This window comes from Rhinolophus hipposideros, assembly GCF_964194185.1.
Source record: "Rhinolophus hipposideros genome assembly, chromosome: 21".
NCBI classification, from domain to species: domain Eukaryota; kingdom Metazoa; phylum Chordata; class Mammalia; order Chiroptera; family Rhinolophidae; genus Rhinolophus; species Rhinolophus hipposideros.
In genome coordinates, this window is record NC_138067.1 from 49,216,142 (window position 1) to 49,229,687 (window position 13,546).

At 43.3% G+C, this 13,546-nt stretch overlaps 1 protein-coding gene across 3 annotated transcripts; it reads right to left on the minus strand.

The window, feature by feature from the left end:
• Window positions 1-1,034: 1,034 nt before the first annotated feature.
• Window positions 1,035-12,184, minus strand: LOC308490596 (uncharacterized protein). 3 transcript variants are annotated; one of them, XM_081033071.1, is made up of 4 exons: window positions 11,925-12,184; window positions 11,348-11,386; window positions 9,170-9,296; window positions 1,035-5,286 (listed from the first exon to the last, which is right to left on the minus strand). In XM_081033071.1, the coding sequence occupies exons 2-4, from the start codon at window positions 11,360-11,362 to the stop codon at window positions 3,713-3,715; spliced, it is 1,716 nt and encodes a 571-aa protein (XP_080889197.1). In that variant the 5' UTR covers window positions 11,363-11,386; window positions 11,925-12,184; the 3' UTR covers window positions 1,035-3,712. The 3 variants fall into 3 exon arrangements, with proteins under 3 accessions (XP_080889197.1, XP_080889198.1, XP_080889199.1); XM_081033072.1 differs by having other exon boundaries at window positions 11,217-11,386; XM_081033073.1 differs by lacking the exon at window positions 11,348-11,386 and adding an exon at window positions 11,217-11,291 and having other exon boundaries at window positions 11,925-12,175.
• Window positions 12,185-13,546: the final 1,362 nt, after the last annotated feature.

Sequence of the window (13,546 nt, forward strand, 5' to 3'; positions counted from 1 at the left end):
TTCATCAACAAAACAAATAGTAACAAGTGTTGGAGAGGCTGTGGAGAAAAAGGAACTCTCATACACTGTTGGTGGGAATGCAGACTGGTACAGCCGCTATGGAAGGCAGTGTGGAGGTTCCTCAAGAAATTACGAATAGAATTACCATATGACCCAGCAATCGCTCTCCTGGGTATCTACCCCCAAAATATAAAAGCATTTCTCTATAGAGACACGTGTACGCCAATGTTCATTGCAGCTTTGTTTACGGTGGCCAAGACATGGAAACAACCAAAATGTCCTTCGATAGATGAATGGATAAAGAAGTTGTGGTACATATACACAATGGAATACTATTCGGCGTTAAGGAAAGATGATATAGGAACATTTGTGACAACATGGATGGATCTCGAGAGAATAATGCTAAGTGAAACAAGTCAGACAGAAAAAGCAGAGAACCCTATGATTTCACTGATATGTGGTATATAAACCAAAAAGAACAAGACAAACAAATGAGAAACAAAAACTCATAGACACAGACAATAATTTAGTGGTTACCAGAGGGTAAGGGGGTGGGGGGTGGGTGATGAGGGTAAAGGGGATCAAATATATGGTGATGGAAGGAGAACTGACTCTGGGTGGTGAACACACAATGGGATTTATAGACGATGTAATACAGAATTGTACACCTGAAATCTATGTAAATTTACTAACAATTGTCACCCCAATAAAATTAATTAAAAAAAAAAAAAAGAAGTTGTGGTATATATACACAATGGAATACTATTCGGCGGTAAGAAAAGATGAAATAGGACCATTTGTGACAAAATGGGTGGATCTTGAGAATATAATGCTAAGTGAAATAAGTCAGACAGAAAAAGCAGAGAATCATATGATTTCACTGATATGTGGTATATAAACCAAAAACAACAAAAGAACAAGACAAACAAATGAGAAACAAAAACTCATAGACACAGACAATAGTTTAGTGGTTACCAGAGGATAAAGCGGGAGGGGAGTGGTGATATACGGTGATGGACGGAGAACTGACTCTGGGTGGTGAACACACAATGGGATTTATAGATGATGTAATACAGAATTGTACACCTGAAATCTATGTAACTTTATTAACAACTGTCAATCCAATAAACTTTAATTAAAAAAAATTCTATGCCTATGTTCATTGCAGCTTTATTTCTAACAGCACCAAACTGGAAACAACCAAACAGCCCATTAACAGGTGAATGGACAAACAAATAATGGAGTAGCTAGAGAGAATACTACTGAACAATAAAAAGAATGAACTATCCACATAAACAACACTGATGAATCTCAAATAATTATGCCATGTGAAAAATATCAGGAAAAAGGGTAAACACTTCCTAATTCAATTTACATAAAATTCTTGACAATGCCAACTAATTTTTTGTTAAAGAAAGTAAATCACTGGAATCCTATAGCTCTGGGAAGGACAAGGAGAGATTATAAAAGGGCACAAGATAAATCATGAATATGTTCAATGTGATTATGATGGTTTTATGAGCTTACATGCCTGACAAAATTTTTCAAATTATACATTTTGAGTACTTATAGGTTATTGCATGCCAATTATGCCTTAGTTAATTTTCTAAAAAATAGTTCAAAAAAATAAATCTGGATCTCCCACTCGTTTTGGAAACCAGAAGGTTTAACAAGCCAATATTGAATCCACTCTTTTTCCTTATTCCTAGGGAAGGGCAAGCCTGAATCAGCACAGGAAATCCTGGCAAGTAATGATCTGGGACAACACTGGCTGGATCCCTGGACAATGGAATCTCCATTCTCTGCCCTCATTTTCCTGCCTTTACTGCAATGCACTTGAGGTGAACAGTCCAGAAGGACAACAGAAGTTCATACAAATTTAGACTCTTTGCTCTGACAGTGACTTCAGCTACAGGAGATACACAGCTCTGGAGATCTTGTGGTTCCTCACAGTCATAGTCATCAGATTTGTGGAAGCACATTTAGAAGAGGCACATTCCATCTAGTTTCCTGCAGCCTCCTCCACTGCCTATTAATCACACCCAGGATTTCAATACCAATTATGGTTGGAATCTGGTTCCCATAGTCTGAGAAATGATAGCAGTCTACAGAATTATGAACATCAGGTCACTTGGCTCCTTTCTAGAACCTGGGGAAAAGCTTCCCCTCAACAGTGCTGGACATTACGTGACACCCTTTGGGAACAAGAGGCAAAATCATGCTGTTATAAAGGCACTGGAGCATGCCAAACAGGTGACCTATCCTCAGGGTGACCTACAATCTCAAAATAAACGGAGGCCACAAATTAGGGCTACAAAGCATTGCATTGGTTCCTAGGTAGTCTTGGGCAGAAAAGCAAATTAGGCTGAAATTGGAATGAGAACTACTCTCTATCATGTTGTCCCTGCTGAGGCACATGTGTTGAGGGCCCACCAAAGCAGTCCATCCCTTCATACAAACCAAGCCCAATTCTGTTTTCCATCCACCCTGCACAGTCAATACAACCCCCAAGATTAAAGGTAGCTTCAATAATAAAACTTTTATTATTGCACAAACCAGAACAAGGGGAAGCAGTTACTAGTTGTTGAATTAGAGTGTGGAAAATCAACTACAATTGCCATGAGAAACCAACAGTTTCCACAAAAAAGGTAACCTTCCCTGCAAGCCTACAGCAGAACCCACTCTTGGCCTAAACTGGGTCAGATTCATACTCAATCAGAAAAGGGAAATTATTGTAAGGGTACAGACTACTCAAGATTTCCTCCAGCAAATGTGAAACAGCACAGACATACGAGGTGAGATCAAGAGATATGATGAATGCTGCTGCTGAGTGCTATCCAATGGAAAGTTGATGTTGTGTTTTTTTACCTTGATGGAATTGTGTGAGCTGAGTTTGTACCCTGAACACTATGGTGAACTCTGAATATTATAAGGGCTTATTAGAGCATTTAAGAAACAATGTGCATAAAAAACAGCCCGAGAAATGGGCAAACAGTTTCATCCTCCATCATGACAATGTTTCATGTCACACATTGCTTCTGTTAGATGTTTTTTTCTGTCAAATAAAAAACATTACAGTTTGTCCTCATCCACCTTATTCACCGGATCTGGCACTGTGTGACTTCTGGCTCTTCCCCAAAGTCAAAATGACCATGAAAAGTAAATGTTTTGAATCGATTCAGGACATCAAGACAGCCACAATAGCACAAAGGAGGACTTCCAGAACTGCTTTAGAAGGTGGGAAGAACAATGGGATAAGTGTGTTCAAAGCGGGGGTGGGGGGGAATATTTTGAGGGTGATTAATGGCAATGTGTCTTTTACTGTAATATATTTTTTTTATTTAAACATTCACCATATTTTTTATCACACCTCATATGCCTTCCCTTAGGTACATCAGGGTAACTGATGAAATGCTGTGCAAGGTAGTAGAGGTGAGATGGCTTCTACCAGAGAAAATGGCATGATGTAACCGGCAAGGGCCTTGGTGAGTTTAGAATATGCAATGCAGCTCCCGTAAGTCTCACACATACATGGACCGCATGGGAAATTTCATCCTTCTGGATATTTCCCCCCTCTGGATATTTGGAAGTATCTGGAAGTATGAGGTTAAACTTCAGGTAGATAGCTCCCTCACAAAAGCTGTCTAGTGAACAAGGAGACAGCACCTTTCCTTCAGGTCTAAGGTCTTTCTCAATTGTGGACTCTCTGGTGTTAAACAACATTAGATGTTGGAGTGAAGGGTTTCCCATATTTCTTGCATTCATGGGGCCTCTCTGTGGTGTGAAATTTTCGGTGGAGATTGAGGCTTGAGCGTTGGCTAAAGGATTTGTTACATTTGCTGCATTCATATGGCCTTTCTCCCGTGTGAACTACCTGGTGTTGAATGAGGACAGACTTTTGCCTAAAGGATTTCCCACACTGGCCACACACATAAGGCCTTGCTCCAGTGTGAATACTGTAGTGCTGGATAAGGCTAGTGCTTCGACTAAAGGATTTCCCACAGTCACCACACTTATACGGCCTTTCTCCAGTGTGAATTCTCTGATGTTTAGTAAAGACGGCTCTTCTGCTAAAGGACTTCCCACACTGGTCACACTCATAAGGCCTTGCTCTACTGTGAATTCGCTGGTGCTCAACAAGGCTGTAGCTTTGTCTGAAAGATTTCCCACATTCAGTGCACTCATAAGGCCTCTCTCCAGTGTGACTTCTGTTATGCCGATCAAGTTTAGATTTGGATCCAAAGGCTTTCCCACATTGCCTGCACTCATAAAGCCTTTCATTAGTGTGAACTCTCTGGTGTCTAATGAGAGTGGCTCTTTGGTTAAAGGCTTTCCCACATTGGACACACCCATAAGGCCTTGCTGTGGTGTGAATTCTCTGATGTTGAACGAGGGTGAAGCTTTGTCTAAAGAATTTTCCACATTTGTTGCACTCATAAGGCTTTTCTCCAGTGTGAGTTCTCTGGTGCCGAACAAGATTGGATTTGCACCCAAAAGCTTTCCCACACACCTCACACTCATAAGGTCTTTCTCCACTATGAATTCTGCAGTGTTCAATAAGGTTGGAGCATTGACTAAAGGATTTCCCACATTCGCCACACTTATAAGGCCTTTCTCCAGTGTGACTTCTCTGGTGTATAATGAGGGTGGCTCTTTGCCTAAAAGATTTTTGACATTCATTGCACTCATAAGGCCTTTCTCCAGTGTGGACTCTCTGGAGCTGAGCAACTGAGTACTTACAGCAGAAGGCTTTCCCATATTTGCCAGACTCATAAACCCTTTTTCTAGTGGAGACTCTTGGGTGATAAACAAGACTGTGCTTGTGGCTGGAGGCTTTCCCACATTCATGCAACTTTAAAGGACATTTTCCAAAATGAAAAGGCTCCCCACAGTTGGAGATTTTGTTTGGCTTCTCACTGTTGGGAATGACCTGGTACTGGAGAAGGCCCAATGTGGCAGGGGACTCCTTTCCAACTTTTCTACAGGTGAACGGATTCCTGGACATATGAAATATGCAGCTCTTTATAAACGATGCCCTGTCCACGTCCTTCTTCTCTGCACTGAAATGAAGCTGGTGTATGTTTGTATGTGAACCAAGCAAGTATGGTGTCTGCCCAGGTAGATCAGCCAGGTGCAAAATGTCTTTCAGGATTGGGACACACTTCTCACAGGGGTGAATCTTCTGGGTGGGTGGACCTGCCTTTGGAGTCCTGACCTGTGACAAAGCTTGTACAGAAACACTCTGCTCAGACAGTGTCTCTTCATTCTCCACTGCATGCCAACAAACTGAAAGAAGAGAAATGCTGATGAATCATGTTGACTATGATGGGAGAGTATCAATCATGTCTTTTTTAACTCTGTATAATATGATATGACATCTTTAAAAACCTTGGGTAGACAGTGCATTTGAACAATAGTATAGACCAAATGTACCTAATAGACAAATACAGATCATTCCACTGAATGGCAGCAGAATATACACTCTACTCAAGAGCACAGCAAAATTCTCCAGGATAGATCATGTGATAGGCTACAAAACAAGTCTTAACAAAGTTAAGAAAACTGAAATCATGTCAAGCATCTTTTCTGAACAAAATGCGATAAGAGGAAATTAATAACAGGAGTAGAACTGGAAAATTCACAAATATGTGGAAATTAAACACCACACTCATGGACAAAAAAAAAAAATGAAGCAAAGATGAAATCAAAAAATATCTTGAGACAAATGAAAATGAAAAACACAATATACCAAAAGTTATGAGACCTAGTAAAAGAATTTCTGAGGGAAGATTATAGCAGATACATATCTACGAGTACATTAAGAAAAAGAGAAAGATCTTAAGTAAACACCCTACTTTTACACCTCAAGGAACTGAAAAAGAAGAACAAACTAAACCCAATGTTAGCAGAAGGAAGGAAATAAAGATTAAAGTGGAAATAAATAAAATAGAGATAGGAAAACAATAGAAAACAGTCAAAACTAAGAGATTTTCTTGAAAAAGATAAAATTGACAAGTCTTCATTTAGGCTACAAAAAAGAGAGAAGACACAAATAAAATTACAAGTGAAATACAGGACATGACAATTGACACCTCAGAAATAAAAGGATCATAAGAGACTACTACAAAAAATTATACACCAAGCAAACCTATAAAAAATGAATAAATTCCTAGGAACATACAACCTAACAAGACTTAATCATGAAGACAAAAAATCTGAACAGACCAATAATGAGTAATGACATTGAATCAGTAATCAAAAATCTCCAAAAAAGAAAATCCCAGGACTTGATGGCTTCACTAGTGTATTCCAGAAACACTTAATACCAACCCTCCCCCAAAAAACTGAAGCAGAGGAAACACATCCAAAGTCATTTTACGAGGCCAGCATTACCCCGATACCAAAGCCAGATAAAAACTCTACAAGACAAGAAAATTGCAGGGCAGTATTCCTGATAAACACAGATGAAATGATTCTTAACAAAATTCTAGTAAACCAAATTCAACAACACATTAAAAGGGTCATAAACCATGTCCAACTGGGATTTATCTCTGGGATAACAAGTTAGGTAAGGATGTGGAGAAAAGGTAACCCTGGTACACTTTTGGTAGGAATGTAAATTGGTACAGCCATTATGGAAAACAGTATAGAGTTTCCTCAAAAAATTACAACTAGAACTACCATATGATCCAGCAATTCCATTTCTAGGTATTTTCCTAAAGGAATTTAAATCAGGTTCTCCAAGAGTTACCAGGACTCTCATGATCACTGCAGCAACACCACAATACCCAAGACATGGAAAAACCTTAATGTGCATAAAGGGAAGAATGGATAAAGAAGATGCAATATATACATACAATGGAATATTATTCAGACACGAGAAAGAAGGAAATCCTGCCATTTGCAACAAGATGGATGGACCTCAGGGCATTATACTAAGTGAGGTGAGCCAGACACAGAAAGACAAATACTGTATGATCTCACTGATATGTGGAATCTAAAGTAGTCAAAGAGTAGAATGATGTTTTCTGGGGGCTGGGAGAATGGGCAAATGGGCAAGTGATAGCTGAATGGTACAGAGTTAGCAAGATGAATAAGTTCTGGAGATCTATACAGTAGTGACTATAGCTAACAACACTGTAATGTACTCATATGCTTAAAATTTGCTAAGAGGATAAACCTTATGTTAAATATTCCTACCATACAAACACACAATATAATTTTTATAATAATAAAGAAGGGGTGGGAAGAAACTTTGGGAGGTAATGGATATGTTTATGTCCTTTGATGGTGGTGATGATTTTCATGGATATATACTTATCCCCAAACCCATCAAGTTATATCCATGAATTATGTAGCTTTTTACATGTCAATCATTCCTCAATAATGTGGTTTAAACATAAATAAATAAATAACCCATAACATTTACTAAAAGGCACCAATGGCCAAACTTTAAAAACGTAATCATTATTGGGGCTCAATTTATACCTGGGGATCCCACCACTTTTACACACTGTACCCTTATAATCTTAAGAAAGTAACTAAATATAAAACAGAAAAATAGATATGCCTCACCTGAACTGTAGTCTTTTCTAAATTTCCCAAAGTCACAGCATCCATTACTGGAAAATATCCCATATTGGGTACTATGCTCTAACATGACGAATAATAAGTTTACATTAACGTAAGTATTTGAAACAAAATGGCTTAATAAAATGGTACCCCATAGTCCACGCAGTTGAAATAGTTAATATGCCCTAATGTAAGTTAAAACAGGGCCTTCAAGGATTAAAACTTATATAAAATCTAATATATAAAGGAGTGATTATCCTCACTGCTTCTCCTTTCTACAGCCCAACTGTGCCTGTTCTTAAATCTGGAAAAATTAGAGGGTACCTCTGGTGGATTACTACAGCCCTAATGCTTTGGCCTCATCATTAGGACCCTATACACAATATGAGATATAATCAAACAATACTGTGAATGTTTAAATTTAAAAAATATATATTACAGTAAAAGACATATTGCCATTAAACCCCTCACTTCGAACACATCCCATTATTCTTGCCACTTTCTGAAGCAGTACTGGAAGTCCTTTTTCATGAGTGTCTTTACTTGTGCTATTGTGGTTGTCTCCATGTCCTGAATCATTTTGACTTTGGGGAAGAGCCAGGTCTCACACGGTGTCAGATCCGGTGAATAAGGTGGATGAGGATACACCATAATGTTTTTATTTGACAGAAATTGCCGTAACAGAAGTGATGTGTGACATAGAGCATTGTCATGATGTAGGATAATTTAAGGCACAGTTTAAAACACACCGTCTCTCGGCCATAGCTCACTCCCTACTGCACCAAACAAGTTGAAATTTGTCACACACTGTTACTAAGGTTCAACACACCACTTCCCATATTGAAGATCCCCGCCTTTTCATTGGATAGCACTCGGCAGCAGCATTCACTGTTATTTTGTGATCACAATGAAAGGCTCTGTTTCACACATCACTTCTGGTATATGGCAATTTCTGTCAAATAAAAACATTATGGTGTGTCCTCATCCACCTTATTCACCGGATATGACACTGTGTGACTTCTGGCTCTTCTCCAAAGTCAAAATGACCATGAAAGGTAAACGTTTTGAATCGATTCGGGACATCGAGGCAGCCACAATGGCGCAACTAAAGACACAAAAGAGGACTTCCAGAACTGCTTCAGAAAGTGCAAAGAACAATGGGATAAGTGTATTCGAAGCGAGGGGGAGTATTGAGGGGACTTAATGGCAATGTGCCTTTTATGGTAATAATTTTTTTTATTTATTTAAACATTCACCATATTTTTTTATACCTTGTGTCAATATTATTAAAATTACTGACTCAATCCAAACTTGAAACACAAGATGCCAGGGATCTGGACACATTCATCCTGCCAGGAAGAAGGCAAATAAGGAAGGCTTCATTAAGCTGATTGCCAGACTCCTGAATCCCTTCCTTAATGCTTGGGGCTACTTGGCATAGTACACACAGCTCAGCAATGGCACCCACAGCACATATGCTGAGAAAGTGGGAAAATTAATAGAGCCCATGGTCTGGCTGTGGAAAGGGTCGAGCTGCCTCTGTGGGGAAAGAGGACAGAAAGGCACCAGGATACTGGGGTGGGTATGAGAGTCTTACCCAGCGAGGATATAAGTGCCAAGTTCTCCAGCATCACATTGAGGTACAGGTGCCTCTGAGCCTCATCAAGGAGCCCCCACTCCTCTTGCGAGAAGAACACAGTCACATCGTTAAAGGTCACACAGTCCTGCCATAATGGGGACAGATCATTCTATGATCAACTTTTCTCCTAGGATCCCAAGTTCATCCACCCAAACATCCACCCCCTGCTCATGCTCCTCCCAATGTCCCCATCTTAGAGGAGATATCAGGCCACAGATACCCACTCTCTTCTCATGGTTTCATGATCATTGTGTCTGCCCACAGCAATGACAGGCACATGGGCAGAGAGAAGCTATCTAAACTGAGCCTGGCTTTAGGGCATATGCCCTCTTGTCAGGCAATTCCCATGCAGTCCCCCAGATTGTGCCTCCCAGACACAACCAAATGTGACCTCACCCTTCACCCTTACGTCCTCAACGTCATGGGTTGACGTCATTCACTCTCTACGTCACCCTTTCTACCACACCTTTCTCTCAGTCTTGCTCCAGCAACCACTTATACCTTCCTGCCCACACCACAGGCATCTCCTTGGCCTTCCCACATGTTACATGGCATCCAGATGGTGCTTTGTCAATTGAAACAGGATCCAGTACTACCCCAGAAGGCCAATGGTCCCCACTGTCAGATAGGATGAAACCTCTTCCGAAGGCCTCCCTGGCCAGTTCTGCTCCTTGCTTCAACCTCACCTACTCAGAACAACATCAGATCTCAGAGACCCATGGCCTTTCTCCACTTGTGCAGCACTTGATGTCCCCTGTCCAGCCACTGCGTTCTTCTCTCCATCTAAACATCATTTAAAGTCCTGTTGCATCTAAACATCATTTAAAGTCCTGTTGCAGAAGTCCTCCAACCCAGGCCCAGTGACTTCCATAAATGGTCATTTATGCCGCTGTACTAATCCACCAACCTGGGTGGGACACCCTAGGCCACACCAAGGGTCACAACAAAAACCTGCTAAGTCCAAAGTGTGAATAAGCAATAATCGGGACATCACTGTCATCTTGTCTCAATTATTCCTGTCCTTTCACATTCCCCTTATATCTACACTTCCCATGAAAGCCTTGGACAGATCATTCACTCTCCCATAACCTTCCCATGGCCACTTCTCTCCTTCGTCTGTGTTTGTGATGCCCACTAGGTACCCAAGAATCAGACTCAGTCACAGCCCGTCCCTACTCTCCCTCCCATTTTCCCCCTTGCTCAGCTGCTAATACCATTACCACGATGACCAGGATCCTCCTCCTAATTGTGACCCTCAGCTACACCCCTGTGCAGACAATGGCCACCACCTTTTCGATGTCTCCATACTGAACCTCTCCTCAGAGTTCTACACCTTTGTGGCCATCAACTAATCGTTCTCCACAATTGTTCTTTGGAACATCTCAGACTCTTACGACAGCAAAACTGACATCCTCAATGAAAAGTAACCTTACTATTCTGGTTAATGGAGTTTCCATCCTTCCATCTGCTAACCTCTAAAACTCTGACTCCTACCTTTCTCTCATTCTTAAAATCTGAAAATTTGGGTGGCCCTCATTAAAAAGCTGATCCAGAATCCAACCAGTTCTCCCACCTCTAGGGCCACCTCACTGGTACAACTACCCACACTCACCTTAAGTATTGCTGACACCTCTTCTCTATTATTCCTCTCTCCTCCCCACACCTACATACAGTCTGTTCTCCATGCTGCAGACACAAGGAGCCTGATCTGGGTGAGATCACCCCTGTCCTCTGCTCCCAACCTCCTACAGTATTTCTCCCATCACCTCTAGAGAGGCAGCCAACTTCTTATGGAGCCAATCCAGGCCTGACAGCTTCCCACCTGCTCTCAGCTCTCCTTTCTGTCTCATGAAAAAGGATAACTGTAAGTCCCTGAACAAGCTCAGTCTTACCTCCCAGCATTAGCACATTCTGGTTCGTATCTGGAATAATCTTTTACACCTACTCATATTGCTTACCAGCAATAGGAACCATTCTATATAATCTCCAGCCTGGATTTACAAACCTGGGCTTAGGGTTTCTTCAGGGTCCCCAGGCCAAAGGATTGGAAAAGTGGCAAGCAGAGTCCCAGGACACAATCCTAGAGACAAAAAGTAGGATCAGGACCACCGAGGGGCTGGAATATCCTCCACTCACCTGGGTACAGTCCATAAGTGCTTCTGTAGTGTTGGGAATCTGGAGAAAGAGGGAAGTCATTAGAGGGATGTAATCATGGCAGTTCTCCATAGGCTCAGGCCTCTCCTTACCCCTTTGTAGCCCCGGAGTCAGGTGACCTGGGATGACTGCATTGTCTCTGAGCCTCAGTCCTCACTGCTGACTCTTACAGCTATGTGACCTTGGACAAGGACTCAACCTCCCCATGCCTCAGTGTTATCATCCCATTCCCAGTCTGTTCCAACTTTGAGAGACTTTGAAAATCTTGAAAAAATGTAATTCAGATCATGTGCCTCTTCTGTTCACAACCTTCCGTAGCTACCAGCCCGTGGTTTTCTGAGATTGGAGGTAAAACTCACTTTGCGATTCCAGGCGCTAATGCTTCTGGCTCAATCGCCCCTCCACAACTGGATTTCAGATATGGGGACCCTATCCATGAGCTCCCCACTGTTCTGGATGCTGGTATCTGTACTGAATAGTCGCGAGCAGGTACGCTGCCCCCGGGGCTTTAGGGTTCGGGTGGGGTAAGGGCCTTGATGGCCGGGGAACGCGCACTCACCTAAGCTGGGCCCCTCAGCGCGGTAGCCGCCATCCGACTCCGTGAGTGGAGCCGGGCAGGGTGGGCCCTCTAAGAGACAGGACAGTGCTCAGCCATCACCCACCGCCGACGACCCTCAGACTAGCCGTTGTGAAGTGGACACAACCCCTCTGCGAGCGCCTTCTCGCTGTGGTCACCTACAGCCCGATTTCCCGTTCCTAATATTTCGGCAGTACGCCAGAGCAGTCAGAGCGGTCCCGGAAATTCCGCCCAGATCCTCTGGTCCAAACGTGGAAACGCCGGGGGGGCGGGGGCTATAGGCACAAAGCATTATGGGTAACATCGTTTCTACCGCGCCACAGGCCCCCACGAAGGGCACTCGGCTAGAGGGTCGCGGAGTTGCGGAGGGCGCTGTAGGGCCGTGTAGTCCCGCGGCGTTCCACCCTGTAGGCGGGTACTGAGATTTCCTGGAGGTGTGTGGAAGAGGGTCCGGGTTCATGTGCGCTCCCTGGGGGTCACTTAGAAAGGTCGTGATTTGGCTTTGGAGGCTCTCGACAAGTTGAGATTCTGCCTCTGAGGGACCGGTGGGGACTCGGTCTCCGCCGGGAGGATTGCGGCCGAGTAGCCAGCGGCCGGGTCTGCGCCCGACCTGGGGCAGGAGTGCTACCTTCGTTCTCAGACTAGCGTGGGGAAGTCGCACCCGGAGCCCGGAGGGTCCTGAGGGACACGGGAACCCCCGCGGGGTCTGGAGTCGCTTTCGCGCGTCCCGCAGCTCTCCGCACTGCTACCGGGAAATCTTCAGGACAGCTCGCAGCCGCGTCTCACCTGGGCCAGGAAGGGCGCCCCCTGAGGCCGTGTGTGAAAGTCGGCATTCGGCCGAAAAGGGGGAACAAAGACTCTGGGGACAGATGGAAACCCAGCTTCGACGGAGTGCCTTTAAAGGCTTGGATGTCTCCTCAGTCTCGCGCTTCCCTGCCTTCCAGCCGAGGCACCGGGCTCCGTGGGGTCTGGACTTACAACGCTTTCCTCCTGCCACCCACAATGTGCCCAGACCGCACTGCCCCCTCCTGGATGCGACCTCAGATCACACATAGGTCTACTCACAAGCATGTCTGTTCTGGTTCGGGAGGAAAAGAATTTACTAGCTTCCCTCAGGAAAACAAGAACAGGGAGAGCACAACGCTTTCTTCAGATTAAGGGATTATTTGATATAAAAAAATAAAATAAATGTTGGACACCCTGTTACTCCTAAAGTGAGGGCTTTCTAGGGTCTCCACTGACCGTTTAGGATTCTATTACCAGCACTGTGCTGCCTGTGCATCTGCGGATGCCAGTTCTGAGCCCCTGCAGCTATTCTCTACCTAGTCTTGTGAAGTCACCCTGCACACGCACAGCTTAGGTTTCTGCCAAACAGCTTGGTGACCACATATACCTTCAACGCCCATATCCTACTTTCTGTCAGGTCCACCCAGAAATCCCAGCCTCCTGAGCTCTGAAATCTGAGTACATGGTAATCCAGAGTACAGCATGAAACCTTATTTGAAGCAGGAGGTGCCCCTTCTAAAAAGAGACTTACTTGAGTTAGGGAAATTATTTTGTGAGCTGAATAAGAAAGGAGGAAAATCCCAAAATGACAAACTTCA